General features: G+C 45.3%; 2 protein-coding genes across 3 annotated transcripts in view; one reads left to right on the forward strand and one right to left on the reverse strand.

Annotated features, from left to right (window-relative positions):
- The window catches only part of NTPCR (nucleoside-triphosphatase, cancer-related), a 175,361-nt gene extending 168,040 nt beyond the window's left edge, over nt 1-7,321 (forward strand). For both annotated transcript variants that reach the window (XM_077486577.1, XM_077486578.1), the window contains one exon: nt 6,694-7,321. Coding sequence is in view for 1 of the 2 variants with exons in the window: in XM_077486578.1 (XP_077342704.1) it covers nt 6,694-6,759 (66 nt within the window). In the remaining variant the exon portion in view is untranslated. The remainder of the gene's footprint in view (nt 1-6,693) is intronic.
- Nucleotides 7,322-13,556: 6,235 nt separating this feature from the next.
- The window catches only part of URB2 (URB2 ribosome biogenesis homolog), a 191,995-nt gene continuing 177,810 nt past the window's right edge, over nt 13,557-27,741 (reverse strand). Inside the window, exons 9-10 of the mRNA XM_077486575.1 lie at nt 24,474-24,613; nt 13,557-14,509 (exon numbers count right to left, since the gene is read on the reverse strand). Coding sequence (XP_077342701.1) covers nt 14,309-14,509; nt 24,474-24,613 — 341 coding nt within the window. The 3' untranslated portion in view covers nt 13,557-14,308. The remainder of the gene's footprint in view (nt 14,510-24,473; nt 24,614-27,741) is intronic.

Here is a 27,741-nt window from a genome sequence, read left to right on the forward strand (position 1 = left end):
CTATCGTTATGAATAAAGAAGGCTGTGTCTGTCAATGAACTCAGAGAAACTGATTTTATGGTAAGTAAAAAATCCTATTTTTTTCCCTACAGTTTTTTTTTTTTAAGTTAAAAGCAACTAATTAAGATGGGGGAGTGGCCCTGGTATAACCTGGCAGATCTTGCATATTACAAGGGTTACCTAAGGTTGTATATGGGTAAGCAATATTTTTGGAATCCAGTGTCATAAATCATCCTCAGAGTTCCCCATGTTTCTTGCCTTTTCTGTGATTGGTGGAATTCTTAGGTCAATAGAAAGCAATGAAATTTGCATGCTGTAGGATGGTGTAGAGGAGAAGAGACCTGGGGGTCAATTTACTAAATCGCAATAACGTTTACCACATACTATAAGGGTATCATGTTACTCATTTGCATGAATTATCGCATGCGGTAAACTAAGTCCAATTCCCCCCAAAAAATAACAATCAGTTATTTACAGAAAAAAAAAATATTCCGGCAAATATCGCATAAGATGCTCTTAAGCCCAATTTACAAACGAACCAGTGAGTAAAAAACATACAATAATTACCACCAGGGTTTTACTGGCGGTATCACATGCGGTATTTGTCAAAAAAACAGCCTTGGGGTCAGGGGATATAGCTGGTTGCAGGGGGGCGGGAAGCCGGCCGCCGTGTCCTTAACCGGTGACTCAGCTGTCAGCGGGCTTCCCCGCTCACCGCTGATTGTTTTTTTTTTTACAGACAATTAAAAAGCAAGTAAAAAAAAAAACAGTGGAGGGTCCATACCAGGCCCATGCCAAGATATAAAAAATATACAGTGTGGGGTCCCCCCCAAAAATCCATACCAGATCCTTATCGGGGCATGAAGCCCGGCAGGTCAGGAATGAGGGGGGGTGAGCGAGCGCCCCCGCGCCAAAGCACCTTGTTCCCGTGTTGAAGGGGATAAGGGCCTCATCCTCACAACCATGGCACCCAGATCCGTCCCCCAACCCCCATGTGAATGAGTATTGTGAACATCATACCCCTACCCATTCACCAAAAAAGTGTCAAAAAGTAATAAAAAAACACACACACTGTTTTTGACAATTCTTTTATTAAAAAATATAAAAATAGTGTCCTTCGTCAATCATGCTGCCTGTCGAACCCAAAAAAAAAAAAAAGACGCTTCCACCATCGGTGAAGGTTTCTCATATAGGTGCGGGCCTACATCGCCTCCAGTCGGCAGCCAGCCTTCACCTGACAGTGGGAACGTAATTTATTTTATTTTTCTTCTTTTTTGGGTCCGGCGGGCATGTAATTGGCAGTGGATTTATATCGGGGCACACAATTTTTAAAATTCTTAATAAAAGAATTGTGTTTTTATAGCCTTTTATGGTGAATAGGCAGGGGTACGATGTACTCGATACTCATTTACATAAGGGGAGGCGTTATCTGGGGGCCCTCTCAAAGGAGGTTTCTAGATTCCGATTAGCCCCCTGCCCACAGACTCCCACAACCACTGGCCACAGTTGTGGGGATGAGACCCTTGTCCCCTTACACATAGGGACAAGGTGCTTTGGGGTGGGCGGGCAGAGCCCCCCGCCCCAAAGCAACCCACCCCCCTCATGTTGAGGGCATACGGCCTGGTATGGTTCTGGAGGGGGGGGGGGGGCGCTTGCTCATCGTCCCCCCTTGCCTGACCTGCTGGGCTGCATGCTGCACAATGCTGCACAGTGGAAATGCACTATACTATGCTTTCTATATTTGAAAGTATTTTATACTTGTATTACACCCCTATATACTGCACACCAAATAGTACACCTATACCAGTCCTTAAAAGGACCTTTGTGGACCTATTAGTAGCTAGCTAGTAGCTAGTGAATCGCAGACTTTCCCTGCTCCAAAAACCAAACTGTCCCTCCCTACACTGAGAAACGACAGCTGCAGAATCGGTCAGCAGCACTGCATGCAGTGCACTATAATATGCTTTCTATATTTGAAAGAAAGTATATTATACGTGTATTACAACCCTATATACTGTACACCTATACGAGTCCTTAAAAGGACCTTTGTGGACCTAGTAGTAGCTAGTGAATTGCAGATTGTCCCTCCCTACACTGAGAAAAGACAGCTGCAGAATCGGTCAGCAGTGCAGTATAATATGCTTTCTATATTTGAAAGAAAGTATATTATACGTGTATTACAACCCTATATACTGTACACCTATAGCAGTCCTTAAAGCGGAGGTCCACCCTAAAATGGACCTCCGCTCATCTGATCCCTCCCCCCCTCCGGCGCCACAATCGGCACCTTTCAGGGGGGAGGGGGGTGCAGTTACCTGGATAATCCAGGTAACTGCACCCACTTCCGGGCTAGCTGTCTGCGGAACGAGCGTAGGTTACGCCCCCGTTCCGCAATGCCCCGCCCCCTTCAGCAAGTGCCCCGCTGCCTGCTGGGAAACACACAGCTCCCAGAGGCAGCGGGGACCGTCCGGATTGCGCCGCGCGGCTCGCGCATGCGCAGTAGGGAACCGGGAAATGAAGCCGAAAGGCTCCATTTCCTGATTCCCATACCCAAGATGGCGGCGGGACCCGGCAGCCGAGCGAGCGATCGGCTTCGGGTGCCGACATCGCGGGCGCGCTGGACAGGTAAGTGTCACTATTTAAAAGTCAGCAGCTGCAGTATTTGTAGCTGCTGGCTTTTAAAAAAAAAAAAAAAAAACGCGGAGTCCCGGTGGACTCCCGCTTTAAAAGGACCTTTTGTGGACCTAGTAGCTAGTGAATTGTAGACTGTCCCTGCTCCAAACACCAAACTGTCCCTCCCTACACTGAGAAAATACAGCTGCAGAATCGGTCAGCACTCAGCAGCACAGCAGTGCAGTATAATATGCTTTCTATATTTGAAAGAAAGTATATTATAAGTGTATTACAACCCTATATACTGTACACCTATACCAGGCCTTAAAAGGACTTTTGTGGACCTAATAGTAATAACTAGCTAGTGATTAGACTGACTGTCCCTGCTCCACACAGCGTCCTTTCCCTACACTAACAAAAGACAGAATGTAAAATGGCTGCCAGATCAGGTTTATTTATAAGGTAGGGGGTATGTCCATGTGCTGAAATGTCTCAATTGGCTGTCCTGTACCCCATGATGGATGTGTCATGGGTCAAAGTTCTTCACAATGTAAACGCATATGTCCGCCGTGAACAGCGCCAGAAGTCCGCCGGTTTGGCGAATCGCGAACGAGCAAGGTTCGCCGCGAACCACAAGGCCATCTCTATTAAAGAGGTTCCTGCACAACAAGCCCGGGAATTGGCTGAACTACCAAAAGCATTATGCTTTGCCATAGATGCCATTAAAGATTCTATTACAAGGCGTCCAGCCTTATGCTTATGCTTGTACATATGCGTAGAATTCTGTGGTTAAAAAATTGGTCAACGAAGCACCCTGTAAAAACCTCCTAACTGGGTTCCCTTTTCATGGGGAGCAGCTATTTGGAGAAGATTTGGACAAATCTATCCAAACAATTTCTAGTGGGAAAAGTACTCTTTTTTTTTTTTTGCCAGTCAGAAGAACGTATAAACGCCCTTCATTTAAACAGGCTTTTTCCCCTGCGCCAGGGGCTTCCTCTTCTAGGCAGTGGCGATGGCCTCCGCCGTCTAACTCTAGAAGAAGACCTCAGGGTCAGACCCAGGCTCAAAATAAATCCTGGGGTCGGAAAACCTGCAAAGCACAATCCTAAAGCCGCCTCATGAGGAAGCAAACCTCCTCACCAAGGTGAGGGGAAGACTTCTGCAGTTTTCAGAAGTCTGGCAAGAGGAAATTCAGGACAGATGGATCATCTCCACGGTAACTCTGGGGGACAAGCTGGAATTTCGGGACTTTCCACCGTCTCGTTTCCTGAGGTCAAGTGTTCCCAAAGATCCAGAGAAAGACCATCTCTGTTTCATTTTGTAAAATATATTAGTGCACTAAATTCAATCCTAAGCATTCAGATTAAATCAAATATTATTGTATTTATACTCAATATAAATACTCAATGATCCGAGTCTTCACAATGAAATATTATATCCCTGTGCATATAGATGCTTTAATAATAAATAAACCAAATTAATACCTGTGATTATTTACATATAACGATGCAAATATAAAGTGCTTACGTGCATAAGGATATGTGCAAAACAAATTAATCCTTATAATTAGCTGCAAATACTTAATGCAAATATAAAGTGCTAAGCGTGCTTAAAAATGGTGAATATACACCCAAATTAATCCATATAATTATTTGCATATAAAATAAATAATAAAGTGCCTTTGTGCATAGAAACCTATTGCTCAATAACTAGTTACCCAATATACAAGCAATACCAAATGAATCAAACAAAATCATTATTCAACACTTGAACATCCAATGTTTCTGCAATCAGGTGCAATTTTTTTCTGTGCACTAGTCTCTTTCAGATGCAGTGTGCTGCAGGCAGCAGTATAGGTCCTCAAGTCTGGGGGTACACTCCAGGTTGTCTCCCTCCCCTCAAGTAGCATTGCTATGGGACGTCCCATTTACTTAAGGCTCTTTGTTCCATGATGTACGATAAACAAAATAGGATTTTTAAAAGTTAAAAATTGTATAAATTAGCTGCAGCTCAATTTTGCAAGATATATGCAAACACAATAGGTAGAAAATAAAAGAAAAGCTGCGCAAATCAATAAAATGTGTATGTGACAATCCTATTACCATATGCCACCACTGAAAATCAAGTTACATAGTAAGTAAGGTTGAATAAAGACACCAGTCCATCCAGTTCAACCGAGTGAATGTCTACAATCGTCCCCATCCCTGTACATTGCACACTCACATCAGTCCCTACCCTCAAGGAGCCCACAATCCAAGGTCCCCATTCATATACCAGGGCCAATTTTGGACAGAAGCCAATTAACCTACCTGCATGTCTTTGGATTGTGGGAGGAAACCGGAGTACCCGGAGGAAACCCGCACAGGGAGAACATGCAAACTCCAGGCAGATAGTGTCCCGTGGTTGGGATAAGTGAATAAAAATAATTGAATTACCCAACAAATAAAATAATCAAAATTTAACCCTCAAATCATCCAAACAAGCAAAAGAAAATATAGTCCACTGAGGTAATATAAAAAATTAATAAATAGTCCAGTGAAGTGATAAAGTGAATGAACAAATAAATTAATCTTCTGTGCAGACAACACAGATAGTCGTGACCTCTACCACACAAACTAAGCACTTACCAGAGGGCAAGCAATATCAGGCCTGTAGTTAAACTCAGCATCAGATCATCAAACAGTACCAGCAAGTAGCTCTTTCTGCACGGGAAATCGAACCTCAACAGGTAAGCCACCAGCCAATGGTCAGGGAATGAGAAGAAGACTCACCATAGCATAATTCTGTTTGACATTAATTGATTAAAAGTTGCACTTACATGTAAGAAGTTTTAAATGCACCCATAAAAGAATGCCGGCCGACTGCGATTGCCCGTCCACCCCTATGCTGTATCACGATGACGTCAGCACATCTGCCTCCCGATGTACGTTTTGTCGTAAAAAGACTTATTCGTGGGGAACAGGCGACACACTGACTCATCGCTATAAATAACATACCCAGAAGCCAAGCCTCATTGTGAAACATAAGTGGCTGAACCGAATTACCGGATTCAACACGTTAAGAATTAAAATTAATAAGTAATTATCTAACAAATTCCCATAACAATTAATAGAAAATCCAACATATTTACTACAATCAATTCCGGAATATAAGAGGACAGGAACATACTACCAAATGTCGATAAAAATATGTATGAGACATCACCTGTGAACCAAAACTAATTGTTTGTATCCACAGTCGTAACATGCCTTGTAACGGTGCGGGTACCACCCCACAGTGTCACCTAGTGGGGCTGTTGATAATTAAAATCCAATCAACCCAACTAAAACAACATCAGCCAATGTGATCCACACGCCAAACGAAAAAGGGGAATTAAGATTAGATACACACTATGAATAGTCATAGTGGAAAAACTATTTATATAGACCAAAAAGAAAACAAATAAAGAATATAGCAAATAAAAAGACATTAGAAACTGGAAATGAGCAAAAACTGATGATGTTATTCCCAGTCATGTCGTGTCATACATAGCACTGATAACACTCCATAGTATCACCTAGTGGGGGACGAGTAATAATTACAATCCACCCATCCCCACTAGGGCTACATCCACCAATTGTAATTCAAAGAGTAATTCAACTATTGTTATTTATTCAATTGATTTTCAATGGTGTCATATGGTAATAGGATTGTCACATACACATTTTATTTATTTTCGCAGTTTTTATTTTATTTTCTACTCCTATACTAATGTTCTTAGAGAAATTCTATTTTTATAAATGCAGTCTTTGGAAAATTTGAAGGAACTACACTTTTACTATTTCCTTCTAAATAAGGGCTGCAAAAGAAGTTTAGATTTCAACCTGATACAAAATAGAGGTAGTTTCTGTCTTGAAAAACAAAGTGCACAAGACTCTATTTTCAAAATTTTTATTTGAATTTAGCATATTTCTGAAACAAAAAAGGAACTCAGTGATGTTGTCATGCAAAGCCCACTTTAAGTGCAAAATATAAGCTATTCATATGAAAAGGGTTAAATGTCACTTCGATCTGTAAATATTTTTTCATCTTTCATTTTAGATTACAAAAGAAAACCGAGATGCTTTGCTGCAAGAAATAGTGACCACTGTACGGAACTGCATATAGGATGCGCTGTGTTTCAGAAGAGGAGTGGAAATTAATACTGATTACCTTTTAAGGTATGTTTATAAACCATTGAATTTGACATTTACCAAACATTTTCTGCAGGTGCATGTATTTTAAATGACATTGACTCAGTCACCACCAGTAAATGTTTGGTGAAAGTCAAATGCACTGCTTTATAAACATGCCACGTAGTAAAAATAGGTTGAATAAAAAGGCTCAACTCCAATTAATTCAACCCAAAGCATAGTGTTAGGTTCTTTTGTAAATACATTATGTGTATGCTATAAATAAACTGTATATTACATTGAGCTATTTGGGTATGCATTGTTTTTACCCACTGAATAATAGGGCAAGGGTGACAGGCGTATAAGGACACTGCAATTATTATTTTAATTTTGTGAGCTGAAAAATTGTTTCATTAGGTTTCCTCTGTACCCATAAGTTGATACCAGCTTGGATTTTCAGAATGCCAGGGTTTCCTGTGTAATAACTGGAAGTGTGAAGTTTCAGTAATAGCCTTTATTTAGTAACTTAAGTCAATAAAGATGCATGTTTTGGTAAATCATTGAGTCTTTCTTTTAGGCTTTATACAATTCCAAAACTTACAATTTTATATACCATAAAAAGTAACCATTAATAAAACACAGCAATTGTTTCCTTGATACACCCAAGTAGTAATCACTCAAGTGGGTTACTATTCAAATTTTTAAACAAAAAATAGAATTTTTTGTACTCACCCTAAAATCCTTTTTTCTGTAATTCACCGACCGACACAGCTCCTCTCTGTAACTAAATGGGTTGTATAGCCTGTCATTAGGAGAAACTAGGCAAAATTGTTACACAATACACAAACTTTAATCCCGCCCCAGAGGGGTGGACCCCATGCTATCAACCCTCCTCCTGCTCCCAGCAGCTTCAGTACGTCAACAACGTACAAAAAGGAGGGGTGGGTGCTGTGTCGGTCGGTGAATTACAGAGAAAAGGATTTTACGGTGAGTACAAAAAATCCTATTTTCTCTTATATTCACCGACCGACACAGCTCCTCTCTGTAACTAAATGGGACGTCCCCAAGCAGTGCCAAACGAGGGGTGGGGAAAAAAACATAAAAACTTCAACCACCATGGCAAGTGGGAACTAGTGAAACTAAACCCACACAAAAACAGCAGTATGGGGAAAAACTCCACCATATAACTGGGTATACTCAACAGGAGCAAACCCCCAGACCGCAACAGTGCGGAGGTAATACAACAGAGCATTAACAAAACAGTACTTTGTTTTGCTTGAAAACCAGGAAAAAATGCAATTGCAACTACACGGCCACCTGCAAAACCTTGCGGCCGAAACCAGCATCAGCCGATGCACTGACGTCTACCTTGTAGAACTTGGTAAATGTATGGACAGACGACCAGGTCGGCTCCTTACACACCTAAGCGACAGACGCTTGGTGTCGGAAGGCCCAAGACGTTCCGATTGCTCTTGTAGAGTGGGCTGTGACTGGAAAGGGAGGCACCTGCCCCTTCAAGGCGTAGGCTTGGACTACAATCTGTCTGATCCACCTGGAAAATGGTGGGCGACGAGACCGCCATACCCTTCTTAGGACCAGCCACAGAAACAAACAGTGAGTCTGACTTCCGAAAGGAAGCTGTGGCAGACGAGTACACCTTCAGGGCCCTTCTGCTGACCCTTCTATGAAAGGGTCAGCAGAGGAATCTCCCTGATATTCTCAAACGGTGGCTTCTGAAGCGCCAACACCAGGTTCAAATCCCACGGAGGTAATGGAGGACGCACCGGAGGGACTACATGTCCCACCCCCTGCACAAAGGTACTCACTAAGGAGTGAGACGCCAGGGGTCTTTGAAAAAAGACAGCCAGAGCTAAAATCTGCCCCTTGATGGTGCTCAACGCCAACCTCTGGTCTACACCTTGCTGAAGAAACAGGATCCTGGATATAGAGAAGGAGCGCGGATGCCACCCTTTCTCACACATGGAGATGTAGGCCTTCCAAGTACGATGGTATATCTTCCTGGAAGATGATTTCCACACCCTCAGCATAGTTGGAAACACAGAGTCCGACAGACCCCGGTTCCTCAATACCTGTCTTTCAACAGCCAGGCCGTTAAAGCCAGCGATGGTAAAGCAGGGTGAAGGATTGGACCTTGAGATAGGAGGTCCTCTCTCAACCAGGGAGCGTCTGCCACCAGGTGCACCAGGTCTGTGTACCAGGCATGCTGAGGCTAATCTGGGGCAATCAAGATTACTGGAATCCCCTCGGCTTCCACTCTGTGGAGCAGACGTGGCAACAGTTTCAGCGGAGGAAAGGCGTAGATCAGCTGGTACTGATCCCACAGAGCCACCAGCGTGTCTGACGCGGATCTCTTGTCCTGGACACGAATCTCTGCACCTTCTGATTGAGACGGGAGGCCAATAGATCCACATCTGGTGTGCCCCATTTCAGGCACAGCAGCCTGAATATCTCCGGATGCAACGCCCATTCTCCTGGGTCCAGCATCTGTCGACTCAGATAGTCCGCCTGCCAATTTTCCACCCCCGGGATGTAAATGTCCGACAGGGCCGGAACGTGTCACTCTGCCCACCCAAGTATGTGAGCGACCTCCCGAGCAGCGGCTGAACTTCTTGTTCCCCCTTGGTGATTGACATATTCCACAGCCGTGGAGTTGTCTGACTGTATCCTGGTCGGACGCCCTTGAAGACACGTCAACCACGTGTGGAGGCACAGCCTGGTCGCTCTCAATTCGAGCAGATTGATTGGCAGCTTGGATTCTTCCGTCGACCAGAGGCCCTGAGCCGACTGAATCCCCATCACTCCACCCCAGCCGGACAGACTGGCGTCCGTAGTGACCACCGTCCATTTCAGAGGAAGGATTGATTTTCCGGACTGAATCACCGGGGACCTCAACCACCCGATCAGGGAGTCCCTGACTGGCTGGCTCACCTGGATCTGCCGACCCAGGGACAACGGAGATTTGTCCCATTTTGTCAAGATCTCCTTCTGCAGGACTCTGGTGTGGAACTAGGCATAAGGTACTGCCTCAAAGGAGGCTACCATGAGCCCCAGCACCCGCATGCAAAAGCGGAGTGATGACCACTTGTGGTTCATCAGTAGTTTGACCGCAGATCTGAGAGTCAGCAATTTGTAACCCCAGGTACTCCAGACGCTGAGTCGGTACCACCACCAACTTCTTTAGGTTCAACAGCCACCCAAATGCTTGCAGGGACTGCAAGGTGATCACCACATCCTCCTCTAATTCTGAGGTGGAAGAAGCTCTCAGGAGGAGGAGATCGTCTAGGTAACTCGCAATCCCGCGTTGTCTCAACAATGCCAATACTGGAGACAGTACTTTGGTAAAGACTCGGGGGGCTGATGCCAGGCCAAAAGGAAGAGCCACAAACTGGTAGTGGGCTTTCCCAACTGCCAAATGCAGAAACTTTTCATGCCGAAGGCATATGGGTATGTGCAGATAGGCATCCTGAATGTCCAAGGACGCCAGGAAGTCCCCTTGATGGAGTGCAGCGACTACTGAGCGAACTGATTCCATTCTGAACCTCTGCACTTTTACAAAGTGATTGAAGGCTTTTAGGTCCAAGATTGGACGTACCCCTTCCTTTTTGGGCACTACAAACCAATTGGCGTAGAACCCCTGGAACCTTTCCGACTCCAGAACAGGCCCTTATCACCACGCTGCTTAGCAGGTCCCTTACCGCCTTCATTAGGGCCTCCCGGCTAGCCAGGAGTAAGGGTATGCTGGAGGGGAAGAATCTGTTTGGTGGCCAAAAGCGGAACTCTATCTTGTAGCAAGAGGAAATCAGTTCGCAGACCCATTGGTTGGACAGCTGAGAGGCCCACCGAGCTGCAAACTCCCGAAGGTGACCCCCCCCACCCGTGTGACGGGCGGGGGCAAACCTTCATGCGGTAGCACTTTTGCTCACAGGCTTGCGGTTTCAGGGACGCTTTTGTCCCTCAGAGATCATCCTGTCGGACTGGGAGTGTTTAGTTGAAGTCCCGGACGGACAAAAAGCCTCTTTTGAGCGGAAAATGAGGGCTCTTGCCTGCGGCGTGGCTCCTTAGTCTTCCTGGCCTGTGGGAGCAAGGTACTCTTCCCACCTGTGACATTCTTAATAATGTCATCAATGAGGTTCCAAAGAGCCGCTCACCAAGGAAGGGTAGATCCATCAAGGCTTTTTTAGATGCCTGGCCCGTGGACAAATCAGGCGCCTCAGCACCACTGCTAACACTGAAGCCCTGGATAGCAGGGGAAACGTATCCGGGCCACGTCACAAACGTACTTAAGGCTGTGCACTAACTGGTCTGCTAGTTCCACACTGGCGGGAGTAGCCTGCTGCTTCCCCAATTCACAGTGCTGTGGCCAGTACTGGTTTGCATTGCGGACCCCACAACTGTAAACCAGGAACGGCCACTGCCTCAGCCTTCCTATCAGTAGGGTCCTTAAATGCAGGAGTCCCCTCTACCAGGATCGTGGTTACTTTATTTAATTTGGATACTCAAAGGGGTATGCACCGCCATACTTTTTGGGACCGAAAAGGTCTGTTGCAGTCTTCCCCATTCCTTGTATATGAACTTATCGAAATAAGTCAGATACGGAAACACCTTAGGTGTACGGGCTGGCTTACGGGACCCAAAAGGGACCGCTACTTCAGCAGAGGGACCTGCTGTACCCTGAAAATTCAGGGTATCACGCACAGCTGTGATAAGTTCTCCAACCAGCGCTTTGTCTTGCATGGACCCGGACGGGGACTCATCCTCACTGTCCTGGTCAGCGTCATGTGAAGCAACAGAGCAGGGGCCGCCAGCCTCAGCGGGGCCCGAGTCTGCGTCAGAGCTCTCCCTGGAGGGCAGGGGGCGCTTTTTACCACCTTTGCGCCAGCACACCGGACTTAGGACAGGTGCACAGTCCCACCCTCCTAGCTGCTGCAGACTGAGGGGCCCCCACCGCAGGACTCACCACCCTGACCGAGTTCTGTACTGTTCGGCTATAAGTGTCTGTGTCAGCTTCCAGGTGCACTGAGTGAGAAACTGCGCTTTTTGGAGCAGCGGGGGCCAGCGCTGAGCATAAAACCGTGCTGACTACAACAAAATGGCCACCGGCCACCCTGTATAAAGGACATAATCACAGAGAAAATGGCCGCAGAGCTACAGTAAAATGGCCCCTGACCATGCTTTCCACTGAGGCACACCAAAAATGGCCGCCAAACTGTACACAGTGAAGTGACAGTGAAAATGGCGACAGAACAGCGCTATGGCGATCAGCATATGCAGACCTCCAGACACCCAGCGTGGAGATCAGACACCCAGTGCAGCCCCCCATCCAAGGTCAGAGCCCCCCAGGGACCCCTGGCTACAGGTACACACACCCCTCAGCAGCCCATCATGCAGCATCCCCCACAGGGGGAGAAGAGAGGGACCCCCGAATCGACCTCCCAGGGAATGCCCAGCTGCTCAATCACACCGAGGCAGGGAGAGCTGTACTTGCCTTCCGGACCAGCTGGGGACCATCCCATCACAGACCCACTCTCCGATCAGGACGGGGTGGCTGCTGGCCATGGCACACTGTGACAGACATCAGTAGTCCGGTCATGTGTGCCCCGGAGCTATGCGCTCACCGGCCACCCCTGGAGCCTGAGGGGCGTGTCGTGGTCCACCCAGCCCATAGCTAGGGCTAGTAGGGTCTGCACACTCTCAATGGCCAGGCTGGGGAGACTACAAGGGTAAGCTTATCCAGCCTGTCACCTAGCCGGCTGTTGATGGTAGATCACAGGATCTAAAAATCTTGCGCAAAAGGCAAACTTCGGCAAAAAAAAAACAGGACTGATGGTCCCGCAGGGTTCCTAGGTCCATCTCCTTCACTAGGCAGAAAAAAAACTGAGCTGCAGGAAGCAGGCTGAGGGGTTGTTACTGGAGGGACCGCCCCTGGGCAGAACTGTAAAGTTCTATTTTTTCACATGTATAACGTGTTCTGCCTAGTCCTCTCCTGAAGGTGGCGTAACAACCCTATGGTCAAGATTAATGGAGCTGTCAGTCTGAACAAAAGAGAAACAACGTTTTCTAGGAGGCTTTAACCTCAGAACCGCTTTGAAAAATTGAATTACAAGGCTATTGGAGGCCCACTGAATCCCCGTGAAGGCAGACAGGGCAGCAACATGACCCCTAAGAGTACTCAGACTTAGGTTCATATTGAGGTCTTTTTGAAGAAAGTCTAAAATATTACTTATTTGGGGAAGAAAGGAGAGAAGCCTTCAGCGGAAGTAAAGTCCTGGAACTTGATCCACACCTTGTTAGAAGTTGCATTAGTGCTCCGTTTCCTAGACTTTAGCACAATACCAATTACATTTTAGGGTAATCGGTTTCCATCCCAACCACAGCACTACCTGCTTATTCTCCCTGTGCCTGCGTGGATTTCCTTTTGGGTATTTTGGTATCCTTCCACACTCCAAAGACATGTTGGTAGATTAATTGGCTCCTTTCAGAATTGACCCTAGTATGTGTATGTGCGAATGTGAGTTGGATTGTAAGCTCCCTGAGGGAAGGAACAAATGTAAATATGCAATATATATGTAAAACACTGTGTAAATTGCCAGTGGGAATGGTATGGGATTCATTTAATTTTTTTTTTTTTTTTTGGCCAATTCATTTCTATATATAGTGAGTGGTGCATTCATTTACAGTTTGGATTATTGTCAAATACAAGTTTTTTTTTTTTTTGATTGACATATTTATTGTAAATATACACTTACAGTGCTCCAACAGAAAAAGACAGAATTTCCAGAAGTTACCAGTTTTTATTATACAAAATATACACAAAAGCAACAGAATTATAGTTCTTATTGAGGATTATAGTCAAGTTGGAAAAAAAAAAGACGCAAGTCCATCTAGTTCAACCTATAAAAGGGAAAAAGGAAAAAAACAATTTTTAACTTCGAAAATGTGCACTAATTACAAAAAATGTACACATAAAATACATTAAGGGCCCGTGCATACTGGTGCGTTGTCAAACACAATTTGCAGTTTCTGAAAATGCATATCGTGTTTTTAGTGCATTTTTATTTGCATTTTCAGCCCAGGTGACCTGGGAAAAAAATTGACAAGTGACTAAAAAAAAATGCACTTAAAAAAAATGCATGGTGGAATTTTGATCAAACAGGGCACCAAAGATGCAATGAGCAGGACATTTTAAAAATGCATAAAAAAAAAAAAATGCACCACAGAGATGTGAACAGAGAATTTGAATGCAACGATTTTTAATTTGCATTTGTCTCGCTGAAAAGGTGCGTTTTAGCACGGCAAAAGCGCACCAGTGTGAACAGGGCCAGATTTAGGATTATTGCTATGATCAATCTAGTGCTGTGTACCGTGCAGTCATAGGTACACCATATTAAAGAGACCACTGCATGATTTCTTTTTTGTAAATAGCAATTCAAACTTTTATACATAGAGTCATGTCATTAACAAAAATTACAAAAAAAGCACATTATGGTTGTGTCTTTTTTTTAAGGCAAAATTCATACTGTACATTATAATCCTCTATATTTTTCTTCTACTTGGTTTCTTGTTTTGTGTTGGTGAGTATATTCCTGGTACAGTTCTTTAAATACTTCTCGCACTCCCATTTGTAAGGATGCATTTAGGAACTTGATATCACGGTCAATACACAGGTCCAAAATGTGAAAGATACCTCCTGTGAGGTGCTTCTTCACCGCAGGTTGAAGTGTAACCTGAGCAAAAAGAGATATCATCACATCCAATTACAGAATACATTTTATATATTTATAAAACACATACACACTATGTCCTTAACCCTCAACACCACTATATAATATATATATATATATATATATATATATATATATATATATATATATATATACATATACACACACACACACACACACACACACACGCACGGCCTCCGTATTGCGGTAGTTATAACAGGATCAAGGTTGAGGCTACAACCAGGATACCAGTACCGTTTTTCTCATGAGGCGATTCCCAAAGTGGTAAGAATGATCTAAGCTACTACACAGGCCTTTTGTTTTTTGTGCTCTAAAATTCATTCATGTGTATTTTGTCCCAAAAAACTGTGCTTGAACTGCTTCGCATAGATCGTGCGACATAAAAAAAACACCATTTTATTCTTCAGGGCCTCAGCTTAAAAAAATAGGATTTTTTGTACTCACCATAAAATCCTTTTCTCTGTAGTTCACCAACTGACACAGCTCCTTTCTTATACCATCGGGTTGTTAAGCCACCTTCAGGAGAGGACTAGGCAGAACATGTTAATATGTTATAATAAAACTAGAACTTTCTAGTTCTGCCAAAGGGGCAGTCCCTTAGGTAACAACCCCCAGCCTGCTACTGCAGCCTCAATACGTCAACAAGCAGTAGAACCTAAAAAAAAAGAATAGGAGGGGAGGGTGCTGTGTCAGTCGGTGAACTGCAGAGAAAAGGATTTTACGGTAAATACAAAAAAAATCCTATTTTCTCTTACGTTCACCGACTGACACAGCTCCTTTCTTATACCATCGGGACGTCCCCAAGCAGTGCCCAAACTAGGGGTGAGAAAACAGCATAAAACTTCACTCACAATGGCATGTGGAACCAGTATAAAACTTCACCCACAAAAACAGTGTGGGAATAGCAAAGAACTTTTATACCCACAAAAAAATAGTGTGGGAATAGCCAGACACAGCTATAACCACAAAAAGTGAGTGCTCCCCATCCGGTAGTCACTACCTACAGACTGCTTCAAAACTTGTGGTAATCATGCAACAGTGCATTAACTTAACAGTACTGTGTTATATATATATATACATACATATATATATCTATTGTGGCAGCACGCAGGTAAAGTCACCTGGTTGTATCCAGGATGGGAAATGTGTGCCCTAGATTCAGGCTTTATGCAGACTTTTACAATTAGAGGGGAAGAGTTAATGAGCCCAGCTGAAGTAAGTGGGCTCATTAAGACCTCTACAAAAACCCCAGCATGCTTAGGGAGATGCTCCATCCTGGAACCAGTTTTGTGTTGTATAGACTGGGGAGTGTGATATCTGTTCTGTGCGGTGAGTTAACGCCTGTGTGGCAAACCTCTACAACAGAGACAGGGACTGGTGCAGCACAAGGCTGCACTCAGTTGTTAGACAGGGAATCTAAGTGTGTAGTTAGAGGTCAAGCTGACCAGGATTTATTTTCATGTTTTATTTTTGTTTGGCTGTTATATGTATCACTGCATGTAGCATAAATAAACCGCATCTTTTGTTTTTTGCACCTACAACGCTGTCTGCTGTGCCTGATTTTGTGTTGTGAACTCATCCAGGGGGTCACACACACCCGCTGCCGAGCTAACCCCTCACAATATATATATATATATATATATATATATATATATATATATATATATATATATATAAAAACGAAAAAAATGTAAGTGCAATTACACGGCCGCCTGCAAAACTTTGTGGCCAAAACAGGCATCAGCCGATGCACCGACATCTACCTTGTAGAATTTTGTAAATGTGTGAACAGACGACCAAGACGCCGCTTTACACACTTGAGCGACAGGCGCTTGATGTCGGAAAGGCTCAAGATTTTCCAATTGCCCTGGTGGAGTGGGCCCCTGCCCCTTCAAGGCGTAAGCCTGTACTACAATCTGTCTGATCCACCTGGAAATGGTGGCAGACGAGACCACCATGCCTTTTTTGGACCAGCCACCGAAACAAACAAGGAGTCTGACTTCCGAAAGGGAGCCATAGTCGACAAATACACCCTCAGAGCCCGGACCACATCCAGAGAATGGAGGGCCACCTCCTTAGGATGTGTCGGCTTAGGACACAGAGATGGTAACACAATGTCTTCATTGATGTGCAACGCCAAAACCACCTTCAGCAGAAAAGGAGGTTGCAGACACAACACCACCTTATCCTTGTGGATAACCAGATATGGCGACTTGCAAAACAAGGCCGCCAGTTCCGAAACCCTCCTGGCCGATGTAATGGCCACTAGAAAGACCACTTTCCCAGAAAGGGTCAACGGAGGGGATCTCTGATATTTTCAAATGGCGGTTTTTGAAGCGCCGATAACACCAGGTTCAGATCCCACTGGGGTAACGGTGGACGCACCGGAGGAACAACACGTCGGTCCCCTTGAACAAAAGTGCTTACTAGAGAGTGAGACGCCAGGGGTCGCTGAAAAAAGACAGCAAAAAGCTGATATTTGTCCTTTAATGGTGCTTAAAGCCAATTTCTGGTTTACTCCTTGCTGTAAAAACAGCAGGATCCTGAATATAGAATAGGAGCGCGGACGCCAACCTTTCTCCTCACACTCCCAACATAGTTGGAAACACCGAGTCCAATAGGCCCCGGTTTCTTAGCACCTGGCTCTCAATAGCCACGCTGTTAAAACCAGCGATGGTAAAGCATGATGGAGAATCGGACCTCGAGACAGAAGGTCCTCTCGTAATAGTAGTCGCCAGGGGGTGTCCGCCACCAGGCGCACTAGGTCTGCGTACCAGGGACACTGAGGCCAATCTGGGGCAATCAGGGTTACTGAAATCCCCTCGGTCTCCACTATGCAAAGCAGACGTGGTAGCAGCTTTAGCGGAGGAAAGGCATAGATCAGTTGGTACTGACCCCACGGAGCCACCAGCGCATCTGACGCGTGTGCCCAAGGATCTCTTGTCCTGGACACGAATCTCGGCACCTTCCGATTGAGACGGGAGGCCAGAAGAGCCACGTCTGGTGTGCCCCAATGTAGCGCCCATTCTCCTGAGTCCATCTGGCGACTTAGGTAGTCCGCCTGGCCAGTTTTCCACTCCCGGGATGTAAATGGGCGATAGGGCCGGTACATGTCGCTCTGCCCACTTAAGGATGTGAGCGACCTCCCGTGCGGCGGCCAAGCTTCTTGTTCCTCCTTGATGATTGACATATGTCACTGCCGTGGCGTTGTCTGACTGGATCCTGATATGATGCCCTCAAAGTCTTATTGACCATGTGGAGAGACAGCCTGATCACTTGTAGCTCAACCACATTGATCGGCAACTTGGATTCCTCCTCCGACCAGAGGCCCTGGGTCGATTGCATTCTCAGTACTCCACCCCAGCCAGTTAGGCTGGCGTCCGTTATAATCGGTGTCCAATTCAGAGGTTGGAACGACTTCCCAGAACGAAGTGCTGGGGATCTCAGCCACCAGAGCAGGGAGTCCCTGACTAACTGGCTCACCTGAATCTGCCGATCCAGGAATAACAGAGATTTGTCCCATTTCCTCAAAATCTCCTTCTGCAAGACTCTGGTGTGAAACTGGGCATACGGTACTGCCTCGAAGGAGACCACCATGAGTCCCAGGACTTGCATGCAAAAGCGTAGCGACGACCCCCTGCGGTTCATCAACAGTTTTACTGCGGCTCAGAGCCTGCAGCTTGTCTGAAGGGAGAAACACTCTCTCTTCCATGGAGTCCAGCAGTAGGCCTAGGTACTCCAAGCGCTGAGTCGGTACAATCACCAACTTTTTTAGGTTCAACAGCCATCCAAATTCCTGCAGGGTCTGCATGATGATCGCCACATCCTCCTCTATTTCTGAGGTGGAAGATGCTCTCAGGAGGAGATAGTCTAGGTAACCTACGATCCCGCATTGTCGCAACAATGCCAAAATTGGAGCCAATACCTTGGTAAAGACTCAGGGGGGCTGATGCCAAGCCAAAAAAGGAGAGCCACAAACTGATAGTGGGCTTCCCCAACTGCAAATCGCAGAAACTTCTGATGCCATAGGCATATGGGTATGTGCGGGTACGCATCCTGGATGTCCAAAGATGCCAGGGAGTCCCCTTGATGGAGTGCAGTGACAACTGAGTCCATTCCATTCTGAACCTCTGTACTTTTACAAAGCAATCGAGGGCTTTCAGGTCCAAGATTGGACGTACCCCTTCCTTTTTGGGGACTACAAACAGATTGGAGTAGAACTCCTGGAATCTTTCCGGAACAGGTACTATCACCCGAGATTCAGCAGGTCCCTTACTGCCCCCATTAGGGCCTCCCGGCGAGCCGGGAGTAAGGGTATGCTGGAGGGGAAGAATCTGTTTGGTGGCCAAGAGAGGAACTCTATCTTGTAGCAAGAGGAAATCAGATCGCAGACCCATTGATCGGACAACCGAGAGGCCCACCGGGCTGCAAACTCCTGAAGGCGACCCCCTACCCGTGTTGCGGGCAGGGGCAAACCTTCATGTGGTAGCACTTTTGCTTGCAGGCTTGTTAGGCTTGTGGTTCCGGGGACATTTAGCTGAAGCCCCGGGCGGACGAAAAAGCCGATTGTGAGTGGAAAATGAGGGCCCTTGCCTACGGCGTGGCTCCTTAGCCTTCCTGGCCTGTGGGAGTAAGGTACTCTTGCCACCTGTGGCATTCCTAATAATGTCATCCAATGAGGCGCCAAAGAGTCGCTCACCAAGGAAGGGTAAATCCGTCAGGGCTTTTTTAGATGCCTGGTCAGCCAACCAGCATTTTAGCCAAATCAGGCGCCTCAGCACCACTGCAGCCCTGGACAACAGAGGGAGGGTATCCAGGGCCGCGTCACAAACATACTTAAAGTGGTTATAAAGCCTTACAAACCACTTTGACCTACAGGTAAGCCTAGATTAAGGCTTACCTATAGGTCCAAGAAATATCTCCTAAACCTATACGGTTTAGGAGATATTTGCCAAAAGACAGGCACCGCTGTCTACGGCACATGCGCTGTAGACAGCGGCGCGCAGGCGCACTGAGCAGGCTGCGGATCCCTGCGATATGCCGCTCGTGTCGGCTCCCGTGGTCATGCGCAGGAGTGATGTCATCACGACTCCGGCGAATCACAGCGCCGGAGCAGTGAGACCCAGAAGTCACTCTAGGATACATGGCAGCGGTGAAGATGAAGACGGAGGACCGCTTTGGGGGCTTCTCAGGTAAGTTATTCATAATGAGCTAGTATGCTATGCATACTAGCTCATTATGCCTTTGCCTTACAGGGTGTGTTTTTTTTTTTATATTGCCTTTACTTCCTCTTTAAGGCCTTGCACTAACTAGTCTGCTAGTTCCACACAGACAGGAGAATCCTGTTGCTTCCCCAATTTTCGGTGCAAAAGTTTTGCCCACCAGTAAGTGTCTGCGACACAAGTGCGGATGCCAGTACTGGTCCCATTGCTGACCCCACAACCGTAAACAAAGAACGGGCCACTGTCTCAGCCTTCCTGTCCATGGGGTCCTTAAAGGCAGGAGTCCCCTCTACCGGGATCGTGGTTACTTTGTTTACCTGGATACTGGGGGGGTCCACGACCGGAGGAGCCGACCATTTTTTGAGAAGGCTCTCCTCAAAGGGGTAACGCACCGCCATGTATTTGGAGACCGAAAAGGTCAGTTGCGGTCTACCCCATTACTTGTATATGAACTTATCAAAATAAGTCAGATACGGAAACACCTTAGGTGTACGGGCTGGCTTACGGGACCCAAAAGGAACCACTACATCAGCAGAGGGATCTGCTGTATCCTGAATTTTCAGGGTATCACGCACAGCTGTGATAAGTGCTCTAAAAAGTGCTTTGTCACACGCAGACCCGGACGGGGACTCATCCTCACTGTCCGAAAGGTCCTAGTCAGCGACATCTGAAACAGAGCAGGGGTCACCAGCCTCAGTGGGGCCCAAGTCTGCGTCCCCAGAGGACGGGGGCAGGGGCCGGTTTTTATCACCTTTGTGCCCACGCACCGCCTCCATCTTGGCATTAAACGTGTTAAGGACCGCCGACAAAGCGTCCAGGAGCACTGCGCTGTCTGCAGGCGAACCGGTTACAACTGCCTGGATTTTGGGGGAAGAAACACCAGTTTCTGAAGCCATGCTGACCCTACCCTATCTGCCACCTGTTGGGGTCTTAGGACAGTGATGGTCCCACCCTCCTAACTGCTGCAGGCTGAGTGGCCCCCACCGCAGGACTCACCACCCTGACCGAGTTCTGCGCTATCCAGCTAGGCGTGCGTGTATCAGCTTCCAGATGCCTGTGAGAGAAAACCACGCTGTGCTAGGTCTCAGAGAACAGCGCTGAGCATGAAAAACATGTTTAGGCTTCAATAAAATGGCTGCGGAGCATCCAGTACAAAGGACGTAATCACAGGGAAAATGGCCACCGAACTACAGAAAAATGGAGTCTGACCATGCTTCTCCCTGGTCACACCAAAAATGGCCACCGAGCACTGTATACATGAGAGACAGTGGAAAGAACAGGCAGAGGAAATGGTGGCAAACAGCGCTGCAGCGATCAGCAGACACAGACCTCCAAACACCCAGAGGAGAGACATTACAGACATCCAGGGGACAGCAACTCAGCATAGCCCCCACCCCAGGTGAGAGCCCCCCCAGGGGCCCCTGTCTATGTGGCACACACACCGCTCAGCAGCCCAGGCAGCATCCCCCACAGGGGGAGGGGAGGAAAGATAGGGACAGGGAGAGAAGAGAAAGAGGTGAGGGACCCTCGAATCGACCTCCCAGGGAATGCCCACCTGCTCAGCCCCACCGAGGCAGGGAGAGCTATACTTACCAGTCATGACAAGCTGGGGAACATTCCATCACAGACCCACTCTCCGATCAGTAGGGGGTGGCTGCTGGCCCGGCACACTGTGACGCAGACATTAGTAGCCCGGTCATATGTGTGCCTTGGAGCATTACGCTCACCAGCCGCCCCTGGAGCCTGGGGGGGATGTCTTGGCTGACCCAGCGTGGAGCTCTGGTCTGCACACACTCGCTGGCCAGGCTAGGGAGATTACAAGGATAAGGGTATCCAGCCTGTCACCCAGCTGGCTGTTGATAGCAGATCACAGGATCTAAATCTTACAGAAAAGGCAAATTTCTGCAGAAAAAAATTAATCCACGGACCGATGGGCCCACAGGGTTCCTAGGTCCTTCTTCACTAGGCAGAAAAAAAAACTGAGGCTGCAGTATGGCGGAACTAGAAAGTTCTGGTTTTGTTGTACATGTTAACATGTTCTGCCTAGTACTCTGCTGAAGGTGGCGTAACAGCCCGATGGTCTAAGTAAAGGAGCTGTGTCAGCCAGTGAACGTATGAGAAAGTCTCACACATGTGGTATCGCCATACTCAGGAGGAATAGCAGAATGTGTTTTGGGGTGTAATTTGTGGCATGCATATGCACTGCGAGAAATAATCTGCTAATATGACCATTTTGTGAAAAAGAAAAAAATCTTGATTTTGCAAAAAATTGTGGGGAAAAATGACAACTTCAAAAAACTCACCATGCCCCTTTCTAAATACCTTGGAATGTCTGCTTTCCAAAAAGGGGTCATTTGGGGGGTATTTGTACTTTCCTGGCATGTTAGGGTCTCAGGAAATGATAGGCCTTCAGTACTGCAGGTGTGATCAATTTTCAGAGGTTGGCACCATAGCTTGTGGACTCTAACTTTCACAAAGACCAAATAATATACACCAATTTGGGTTATTTTTACCAAAGATATGTAGCAGTATAAATTTGGCCAAAGTTTATGAAGAAAAATTACTAATTTGCTAAATTTTATAACAAACTAAAAATGCATTTTTTTTTTTTACAGAATTTTCAGTCTTTTATAGCACATAAAATAAAAAAACCCAGCGGTGATTAAATACCAACAAAAGAAAGCTCTCTTTGTGGGGGAAAAGGACACAAATTTCATATGGGTACAGTGTTTGAATGACTAATTGTCATTCAAAATGTGAGAGCACCGAAAGCTGAAAATTGGTCTAGTTAGGAAAGGTGTTTAAGTGCCCAGTGGGCAAGTGGTTAAATGTACCCATATTGCTAAACTTAGAGGCATCTCTCTTCTTATTTATACTCCGTTGTGACATGACGCTACTCGTATATCAAGACGTCGCTCATTTATCAATAAAAAATTAATGGAAAAAAAATTGCTTCTTGTAAAACACTCTTAGACAAAGTTACTCGCAATGCAAGGTTTTACTGTATCTCATTTTAGTCCTTTTATCCCACAGCACTGCCAAGACCTTCTTCAAAGTTGCTGGCAACAGAAAGACCATCCCTGCTATAATTCTCTGTCCACCTGGGAGTCTTGGGGCGATTCCTTCCATAGCAGCCCTAGAATAGAAATTCCCTAAAATAGAAACTGTTGAGTGGAGCAATCAACAATGGGGCTGAATTCCGGGAGCCATAATATCATGCACCACCCTGCCCATCCATCATCGGCACTCCCTTCTCTCCCCTGCAACAGCAGCTTCATGATATATAACTGGAGCTTCTATATAAAAATCAATAATTCACGCTCACCACTATTAATATTGTTGCTGTGGTATCCAACACTGTCACAAAACTTTCCTAATCTTTTCCTAAAGAAAAAAAAAAAAAAAAAACACCTTTCTCCTAAAGAGTTTAATGAGTACTGTGTCACAGAAGAGAGCTCACTCGCAGCAGCCCAGCTTGGTCCATAGATGATCCTGGGCTGTCAGCATGGTTACATCTGAGTGGTGTGCTGCAGGGGTAAGCCTTGCTCCTATGTACTTGAGCAGAGCGGTACTTGCATGTTGCTTTTGGTAAGTGCATTTTAATAAATAATTTGGTTTTATATGGCAAATGGAGAGTACTATGATTTATTTGTTCTTCCTTTTGGATGGTACTGAGATCTTATTTTTCTGGGGCAGACTTTGACGAGAATGAGTGTCTAATCCTCCATTGTAGCCTATCTCGGCTATTTAATGGAGAACCTGGCCAATTTCACCTTTATTGTTTAAAGGTCCATCCAAGGAGGTGAGAGTTTGCCCTCTTGGGCACACGGTGGATTTCATTTGCACAGATTGGTTTTCTTAGCATATTTGATCCAGTAGCCTCAAAGTTGGATATTTTCATCAGTCTGAAATTAGTTGTTTTCATTTTTATGACTGTTTGCCACTTTCACAAGCACCATTTGTTTGGTTTTATCACCAGTATTCATAATTAATGCATGCACATTATAAACTTATTTTGGATGAGATTATTTTTTAAAATTTGATGTGAATGAGATAAATGCCAACTACTTGACAATATTGAGGGATCTACAGGTACATTAAAAAAAAAAAATAATAATAAACATGTCATACTCGCCTGCTCTTTGCAATGGTTTTGCACAGAGCAGCCCTGATCCTCCTCTTCTTAGGTCCCCCGACAGTGTTATGGGCTCCCCCCGGCTGAATGCCCCCATAGCAAGCGTCTTTCTATGGGTGCACTCATGCGTGTTTGCTTCCGACCCCGCTCTGTGTATCTGTAAGACACATAGAAAGGGGCTCGGCCCGCCACCCGGATCGCTGTCTGTGAATGACAGCAGCGGTGGCTCCTGCTGCTGTGTTTAAGCCAATGAGGAGGGAGTCAAGAAAGCCTCAGTGCTCGTGCACATCGCTGGATCAAGTTCAAGCTCAGGAAAGTATTATGGGGGGGTCTGGGGGTAAGCTATGCACAGGTTTTTTACCTTCATGCACAGAACCACTTTAATATTTCTAGGGCGGTGCATTTTTCTAATCTTTAAGAGCCAGAGCTCCTGCATTACATGACTGGACTAGAGTGAACTGAAATAAAGCTATGTGCACAGATCTTTTTTTTTTACCAGCAGGTAGGAGTTGTTTTAAGCATATTTACAGTATATGTAAGCGTTTACTTCCAATTTAAAACAGATAAAAAAAATAAAAAAAAGTCATACCTTCTGTAGCTCATTAACATACTGTGAAACCATGAAAGAAGAAAAAACGGTGAATTCCTCTGTTTTAGCTGCAATATGAGTGTACATTCGTTCCACCAGTTGTGCGCATTTCATTACGATTTCCAATTGAGGACCTGTCCCTGTTTAAAGAATGAAGAATAGTAAACTAATGATGCTTATTAATAAAGAATATTCTAGCACTAACCCCATTTTTTACACTGCACAGTTCCAACATTTGAACGAAAAGTGTGCACATTTAAAAAATGTGCACATCTGTGAAAAACTGGGCTCTTTTAATGCTAAAAGATCACAATGAAAGCAATTATTGGTAAACACATTTTTTTTTTTCTGATTGCATTATGTGATATGGGCAGGTGTGCTGCAAGGTGTTCCCGTTAATCTTAAAAATATAATACTGGCTATTAATCTTTAACCGGTTCCCGATTGGCTCACGTCTATATACTGGGGCAGAATGGCACTGGGGCAGAATGGCACCCTTTAAGAGCCACTAGGGGGTGCATGCGGCAGGGGTGCCGTTGCGAGTCGCCCTGATCGCCGCCGGCTACCTGTGAGTGTACAAATGCCAGCACAGGGATTTGTGTGTGAAAAAACACCCAGATCCCTGCTCTGTCAGGGAGAGAAGACATATTGTTTGTTCCTACTAAGTATGTGTCTCCTCCAACAGTCAGTCCCATCCATCCCCTTACAATGAGAAACACTAACAAGGGAACATATGAAACCCCTTAGTGATAACCCCTTCCCTGCCAGTGACATTTACACAGTAATCAGTGCATTTTTATAGCTCTGATCGCTGTATAAATGTCAATGGTCCCCAAAAACGTGTCAAAAGTGTCCGATCTGTCCTCTGCAATGTCACAGTCCCAATAAAATCGCAGATCACCGCCATTACTAGTAAAAAAATAAAAATGCCATAAATCTATCTCCTATTTTGTAGACGCTATAACTTTTGTGCAAACCAATCAACATATGCTTATTGCGATTTTTTTTTTTTTTTTTACCAAAAATATGTAGAAGAATACAGCCTAAACTGATGAATAAATTCATTTTAAAAAAAATTGCGGATATTTATTATAGAAAAAAGAAAAAAATTTTTTTCAAAATTGGTGCTATTTTTTTTTTGTTTATAGCGCAAAAAAGCTTGTGACTTCACAGCTGGGTGCCTGCTGTGCATCGTGAATGTTGGATGCAGTCTTCTGGGGCCTGTTACATGTCCTAGAAGACGGCAGGGAGGGAGGAGAACTTCTGCTCCGATCGCCTAGAGGGGCGGAAGTGGGTACCTGTCAAAATTGGGTACCCGTTTCTAAAAAGTTCTAATTCTTCAAGAGGAGCAGGGGACAAGTCCTTAAAGTGGAACTTCCCCTTTAGGGTGGAGCACCCCCTTTAACCACTTAAGCCCTGGACCAATTTGCAGCCAAAGGACTTTTTATGATTCGGCACTGCGTCGCTTTAACTGACAATTGCACGGTCGTGCGACGTGGCTCCCAAACAAAATTGGCCTCCTTTTTTTCCCACAGAGCTTTCTTTTGGTGGTATTTGATCACCTCTGTGGTTTTTATTTTTTGTGCTATAAACAAAAATAGAGCGCTATTTGTGCTATTGAAAAAAATGCAACATTTTTTACTTTTGCTATAAATATCCCCAAAAAATATATAAAAAAAAGTTTTCCCTCAGTTTAGGCCAATACGTATTCTTCTACATATTTTTGGTTTAAAAAAAAATCACAATTAGCGATTGATTGGTTTGCGCAAAAGTTATAGCGTTTACAAAATAGGGCGATAGTTTTATAGCATTTTTATTAACATTTATTTTTTTATTAGTAATGGCGGCGATCAGCGATTTTTATTGTGACTGCAACATTATGGCGGACACGTTGGACATTTTTGACACATTTTTGGGACCATTGTCATTTATACAGCAATCACTGCTATTTAAATGCACTGATTCCTGTGTAACTGACACTGGCAGTGAAGGAGTTAACCACTAGGGGGCAGTGTAGGGGTTATGTGTGACTTTTTTTTATTGTAGGGGGCGTGGCCTGGCATGTGACCTCACTGATTGTCTTTCCCTATAAAAGAGAACAGATGATCGGTGACAGCCACACTAGGAAGCACGGGGAGAGGTTTGTTTACACAGACCTCTCCTTGTTCTTCAGCTCTGTGACCCGTTTGCGGGACACCAGAGGCGATCGGGTCCATTGGTCCTGCGGCCACGGAGCTCAGGACCGAGTCGCTGCCTGCACGCTCCCGACCTATGGCTGGGCACTTAAAGAGCCACGTACAGGTACGCGATTGTCCCCAGCCGTGCCATTCTGCCGATGTATATCGGCGTGAGGTGGTCCTTAAGTGGTTAAGGGGTTTCTAATCCAAAAACAAAAATGTAATATATTGCGGTTTTGTGGTGTATATTTTAAATAAATTACTAAAAAAAAAATGTTTTTTTTTTCCTTTTGGGATAAAGTTTTAACTAAATTAATAAAAGCTGATCATTGGAAGTATGATCAAAGTTAAATGTTTTTTATGAACCCTCAACTTCCACTTTTGCTGCACAGTTTGGATTGTTAAAGAAGTTTTAAAAATACCAACAGGTAAAAAACAAATACACAAGGAGAACTCAGAAAAACAAAAACACTGCTGTGTGTGCGACTGCAAATTGCATTATATATATCTTTTGTTTTCCCTTTATTACCACTTTAAAGCGGTAGTAAACCCGCAATTTATTTTTTTATTTTTTTAAACCTGCAAAGCAAAAGGCATAATGAGTTAGTATGCACCGCATACTAGCTCATTATGAAATACTTACCTTAGAACGAGGCCCCGACATCTCGCCCGATCCACGCCAAGGGAGCCGACATGCTCCCTCGGCGTCTCTTCCGGGTATCGCGGCTCCGGCGCTGTGAGTGGCCGGAGCCGCGATATCGTCACTCCCGCGCATGCGCGCGGGAGATTTCAATCCGGCCGGGCGAGCGCTGCCGGATTTTCACGGAGAGAACCCCCTTGTGCGCATGCGCCGCTGCAGTCAGCGGCGCATACCGAGGGGAATATCTCCTAAACCGTACAGGTTTAGGAGATATTTTTTTTACCTACAGGTAAGCCTTATTATAGGCTTTCCTGTAGGTAAAAGTTAAAAAAGTGGGTATACAACCACTTTAAGACCCCTTTCACACTGGTGCATTTTGCAGGCACCATAGCGTTAAAAATAGCGCCTGTAAAACACCCTAAAACAACTGCTCCATTCACTCCAGTGTGAA

This window comes from Lithobates pipiens, unplaced genomic scaffold, assembly GCF_037356315.1.
Source record: "Lithobates pipiens isolate NorthernLeopardFrog02 unplaced genomic scaffold, aLitPip1_a1.2 Scaffold_18, whole genome shotgun sequence".
NCBI classification, from domain to species: domain Eukaryota; kingdom Metazoa; phylum Chordata; class Amphibia; order Anura; family Ranidae; genus Lithobates; species Lithobates pipiens.